This window comes from Merops nubicus, unplaced genomic scaffold (genome assembly GCF_000691845.1).
Source record: "Merops nubicus isolate BGI_N331 unplaced genomic scaffold, ASM69184v1 scaffold41215, whole genome shotgun sequence".
NCBI classification, from domain to species: Eukaryota; Metazoa; Chordata; class Aves; order Coraciiformes; family Meropidae; genus Merops; species Merops nubicus.
This window is the reverse complement of record NW_008612400.1, coordinates 25,990-31,834: the sequence shown is the minus strand read 5'-3', so window position 1 is coordinate 31,834 and position 5,845 is coordinate 25,990. Positions and strand designations below refer to the sequence as shown.

Below are 5,845 nucleotides of genomic sequence, written 5' to 3'. Positions count from 1 at the left end.
CCCTACATGAAAGCATAAAGCTCTGAAGAAATACTTAAATTGGCTGTTCCATTTTGCTTATAGAAATTTTAAAAGCAAGATATTTGTGTGCTCATGGTTACTACCTGATACATCTATGACAAGTATTCTATATATGGCACCATGGTAAATATTTGAAACTCTAAGCTTGTGATTTAAGCATTCATGGAAAAATTTTGCATAGTTTGAAAAATCATCATGCTAATTACAAGAACTGCATATCATGATAATCCTAATGAAACCTCCTTTGATTTAGGCATTCCTTCTTCTGATTCAAAGAATGCAAATCTTTATTTCTTGGATGTTGTCCACCAGGCCAATACTATTTTCCATTTATTTGACAAACAGTTCAATGATCATCTGATGCCATTGATCAGGTATTTATTTTGATTAGCATTTCCTTTGTGAATGGTCATTTTTGGCAAAGAAAGCAATTTTTTTTTTTTTTCACTCCTCTATTGAGGGGAGATTATTCTTGAGGTGGTTCAGCTTGATGTTGTGGGAAGATAAAGTAATGTAATGGAGTGGGGAGAAGAATGGAAGCTAAACATATTGGTTCCTGCACTCAGTAAATTCTGCTCAGGTTATATGCCTGTTCAGGGTGTTGATTTGTTCTGATGGCTTGTTCTGAAGCCATCTGCCTCCATCTTAACTGGTCCTTTCTGATGGGATGAGAAATCTCCACAAAATCCTCCTGTAAGTAGTAGACCCAGTGGACATATCTGTTTTTAGAGTTTAACAGTGCCTCACACCTAACCCTCTATACTATTGCAGTTCTTCTCCTAAATTATCTGAATGCCTTCAGAAGAAAAAGGATATCATAGAACAAATGGAAGTGAAGCTGGATATGGGCATTGATAGGCAAGTAGAGATTCAAACTTTAATCATTAATTCTTGTAAAACTCCTTTGTGTACATTAGCTTTCCTTTTAAGGATGAATTATTGCTGAACACAAAATTGATTTAATTTTTTTTTTCAGCCCATAAGTAGGCATTATCATGCATAGCAAATGTAGATTTTGGTTATTTTAGAGGGTCATATTTTCCATGGCAGATTTCTGACCCACAGATAGTTCTGGGAGGACATTAAAGGATTTTGGTTATGTTGAAGGAGTGTAATGTTTCAATTTTACCTTGTCTGCAACTAATTTTTACTAGTTTTAAAGGAGAGAGGAATGATGATTGAAATAGGCTAAAGACTTGCAAGATTTCCATTAGGAGCAGAGTTTGACAAAAATAGGTTAGATGATTTGCTTGAATCTGCAGTGCTCTGGATTAGACCTAGTCACAGAAGTCTGTAGACCTGAAATAATTCCGACATTGACTTGCTTTGAGGTTGTGAATGACTCATTTAATCTTTTTTTTCTAGTTGCTAAAGTAAAAATGGATAGCTATAAAAAATTATAAATTAAAATCACAGCTGTTTTGCAACAGAAGGAAGTAATAAACTAACATGCTTAACTTTAGGAAATGGAGCTGTTGTGTGATGCCCTCCTTTGGTCCAGGAAACATGTAGTGTCCTGTATTTCCAGGTGGCATTACTCAACCTAGGACATGTTATCTGGGCTTTCTGTGTCTGTTTTCTCTCTGCAGTAATGGAATTAAGCCACCCTGTGGGTAACAAGGGCTACTCTGGAAACTGTTATTGAGGTTTTTGTAAGCATCACACCAGACTGGAGAGAAATGAGCACAGCACTATGTAGGAAAAACAGGCATTGCTTTTGTGTCCTTTTCTTCAGAGAGATGAGGAAGAGATGTGTTGTATTGTTTGCACCTGCACTTTCTGTAGGTGCAAGAGGAGAGGTGGAGATACAGGATGTGTAAGTGGCAGTGGAGATTCTAGCCTCTACTGCTGGAAGTGACCTTAGAGGTTTAAATGCAGAGTTTGAAATACTTGAGCCACTGAGGCCATACAAGCTGAGATCTAGATAGAGGCAGGCTGGTCATCAGCATTAGAATAGTTTGTTAGTGTAAGATAAATTATCTTAAAACTGATAGTAAGACTTAAGAGGAAAAAAACTCTGTGAAAATATAGTATGTTCAAAGGTTTGTGGATGGAGACATCAAAAATATTTGTGCTTTGGCATATACAAAAGGGAGGTTAGTTTTGTGATGAATGTTACCTGTAAAATGCTTGTGTGCCTGCTTACCTGCTGCTCTGTGGTGCCTCTGATGCTGTTGATAATTGATTGTCTTGATTAAAGGAATGATCTAGTTTAAAACATAAAAGCAAATTTTGAAATGTTGATGGTTTCAACATTGTTCAGTCTGAAGGAAGTCGAATAGCAGCTTCTTGACTGCCTTTCATAGCAGTTGTCAGCCTCTGTAAAAGTCATCTATTAGCCAAAGAAGTGCAAACAACATTTTTCTATGCTAGGAAAAGGTGTTTATCCCCTCTTTGGATACATCTATTCTCCCCTTCATCCCAACTTGAATCCTTCAAGGCATGTAATGGCCTTGACTGTGTTTTCTTCAGTGAGGTTGGAAGGGTGAGGGAAGGCTGAAGAAAAGGGGGGAGAAAAATAAAGAAGTAGAGGGAGGTTTCTGGCAAAGATGGGCACTGGGAGGTCTACGAGGGAGAAATAAATGACACTATAAAACTATTGGATTTGTGAGAACAAGAGAAATATCAAGCTCTGGCAATGGAAGAGATTTTGGGGGTTGTCTGGTTTGTTTTTTTTTATTTATTATTCCCTCCTTCCTTTTCCAAGCATTTTCTGATGCTTGCTTCTGAGTAACATGCAATGTGATGTAATTCTGCTAAACTCTTTGGAATGATTCCTTTGGCTTTCTGATTTCTTCTGCATTGAAGAGTGCTCTCCAGTTTCTCTGAAGAGCTGGATTTGAATGGATTACCTTACAATTAATGCATCCCCTTTAAAACCAGCATGCTGTGTGCTGTGCTTCAAGACACTGAACTTGGAGGAAAGAGTTTTTAGGGTTGCTTTTGGCTGATTCTCCTTTTATCTGCTTCTGTAAAATCAAGCATTTCTTCTCTATAGAGCTGCTTTGCAACTTCAGAGGAGTGCCTGTGTGCATGCATGTCTGTTAAATGAAGCATTTCCTGTGAAATGTCCCAACACCACTTCTTATAATAAATGTTTGCTTTTAGTGTGTTTTCTGTAGATGACTCAAATGCTAGGTAGTGGGTTTTTCCTCATTGCTTTATGCTGCTTGCTTTTGTATAATCCTTTTAATATATGTAAATAAAAAACTTAAGGAAATTAAAATGTTCCCTTCAAAACCCAATCTGTATTTGTAACTTTAAAGGACACTGAATTGTATGATTGGACAGATGAAGCACATCTTGGCTGCAGAGCAAAAGAAGACAGATTTCAAACCAGAAGATGAAAACAATGTTTTGATTCAATATACTAATGTAAGTAAACAAAGCTGCAGCCCATCAGTATAGATTGAAATACTCATCAGTGGTACCAGGTACAAGCTGTTTCTTACCAACCACTCATTAGACAGCACATGCATTTGGTTAATTTACTTTGCTATTCCATTTTACAGTCAGCACCTCCCAACCCTGTTGTGGCTTATCTTCTCAAGCTGAAAAGGAACATTAGTAGTTTTGTACCCAGTGTCAGACAGAAATCAGTAGGTGCTGGACAAACTGTCACATTCTTTCTCCTCCCAAGAGGTCCGGATTTGGAGCAAGGTTTTTAGCTGTTAATTAGCTTTAAGCTATCAGTTTCAGAAAATCAATTATCAGAAACTCTTTAGCTGCTGGGTACATTTTCCCCTTAGAATGGCACGAGCATCACAGCTATGGGATGTTCCCCATAGAGAGGAGTAGAGAACAAACTACAGTGGGAAAGGGAGCAGTGGAGCAGTAGGATGTAGAGGCTGGTACTATGTGGGAAGGATGAAGGTACCTACATGGCTGTTAATTTGGGTTTATAATTGCAGCTGAAAAGGTTTTTAATCATTTCCCCCTCCCACCCACCCCTTGGTTTATCATTCTTTGAATTAAAAGCCCAAAATAAACTGTTCTATTCTGAACTGATATGAATTATAACTTGACTGTTGTCTTTCAGCCATCTTTCTACTTGCATTTTTGCATCTTTATGTGGCAAATAAAATCCTATTGGAGAAGGGCTCATTTCAGTGATGTGCTGTGGGAAGTTTAAAGGTTTAGTGACTGATGTTTGGCTTATGCTGTGGAAGCCACTTTGAGAAAAATGGATTTCTAGAATGTAAGCTACCTAATTTCTATTTTTTTTTTTTTTTTAGGCTTGTGTTAAAGTCTGTGGCTATGTTAGAAAGCAAGTGGAGAAGATTAGGAATTCTATGGATGGTAAGAATGTGGACACAGTGTTGATGGAGCTGGGAGTTCGTTTCCATCGACTGATCTACGAACACCTACAGCAATATTCCTACAGTTGCATGGGAGGCATGTTAGCTATTTGTGACGTGGCTGAATACAGGAAGTGTGCCAAAGACTTCAAGGTAAGCAGGTAAAGGTTGGTGATGTCAAAAGTAGTAGCAGGACTATTTTTAAGTCAGATTTCTTTGTAAAAATGTGTGGAAATATTTTGGAGATCTAGATGGGCGTTGTGTTGTAGGACTTGAAGCAACTCTAACTCTTAATATCTGTTTTTCTTTCTTTTAACTCCAGATTGCACTGGTGTTGCATCTCTTTGATACCTTGCATGCACTTTGCAATCTCCTGGTGGTAGCCCCGGATAACTTAAAGCAGGTTTGCTCAGGAGAACAACTTGCCAACCTGGACAAGAACATCCTTCACTCCTTTGTTCAGCTGCGTGTTGATTATAGGTCTGCTCGTCTTGCTCGTCACTTCAGCTGAGAGCACAGAAAGAACTGTTGCACTTTTGGGCAGGCCTCAGTTGTTAGCAAACACGAGGAATGATTTCTTACCAAACCATGGCTGTAACTTTTGTGGGATAGTGACTTCAGGATAAAGAAGCAGCAGCCATATTTAACCATGACTATGTAGAAGGTGAGCAGGTGAAAATCTGAATGATATTTCATGTAAGCTGAAGTTCTCCCAGTGAAGAATTTTGAAAATCTACTTGCTACTGATTTTCTTTTTTTATTTTTAAATTGGAAACATGTCAATGTAGGAAACCAAGTGGTGCATTGAAAGTCTTTGAGTCTTCATTATTGAATTATCAGATACTGTTTGTTAGCCTTGAACTACAGAGCATAGCATAGGTAATGGATTACATAGAATAGACCAGTGTAAAAACATCCTTCATCAATTGTAATGACTTAGACTTCAGCACAGCTAATCATAACCAAATTATCTTTGATTGGTGTTTCTAAGTCATTTCTTTCATTTAAAACATTATCCTGCTCAATGTAATTTCTTGCTCTAATTAATTAGCTTGGAATTTCTTTGAGATGTAGAAGTAACACTATCCCAGAAAGATCTAATTTATTCATTGTGTGGCATTCTAAACAGAACTAAATTGGTGAAAAGTTTTGGGGAGTTTTTTTTTGTTATTTGGGGGGGGTGTGTTTTTGTATCTAATATTCAGGGGCCCACCAGGACATGTTGGCATTGTATGATCTGACATTTTTGTGTGGTTGATACCAGCACACTGAGTTTTATATCTACTCCTAAGGGAATGCAGCCGCCTTGCCTGAGGCACTTATTACAAGGTGAAGGTGCCCATTGTCGGGTTAATCAAAGAGAACTTTCTCCTGCCTCTTGTTTTGTATGTAAATAAATTCAAATTATGACAAAGCAAAAGGATAAAATGTAGCCCAGTTTTTCACATGGAGGAGGGATGGACAGCAGCTCTATGAAAACCTGGAGTTAAAAATTCCTGTGCTGAAGAGAATTGATTCTCAGTGCC

The 5,845-nt window shown here is 37.9% G+C and overlaps 1 protein-coding gene across 1 annotated transcript in view; it reads left to right on the top strand.

Moving 5' to 3' along the window:
* The window catches only part of EXOC5 (exocyst complex component 5), a 17,137-nt gene extending 11,501 nt beyond the window's left edge, over positions 1–5,636 (top strand). Inside the window, exons 13-17 of the mRNA XM_008941524.1 lie at positions 275–395; positions 793–879; positions 3,288–3,396; positions 4,257–4,472; positions 4,642–5,636. Coding sequence (XP_008939772.1) covers positions 275–395; positions 793–879; positions 3,288–3,396; positions 4,257–4,472; positions 4,642–4,830 — 722 coding nt within the window. The 3' untranslated portion in view covers positions 4,831–5,636. The remainder of the gene's footprint in view (positions 1–274; positions 396–792; positions 880–3,287; positions 3,397–4,256; positions 4,473–4,641) is intronic.
* Positions 5,637–5,845: the final 209 nt, after the last annotated feature.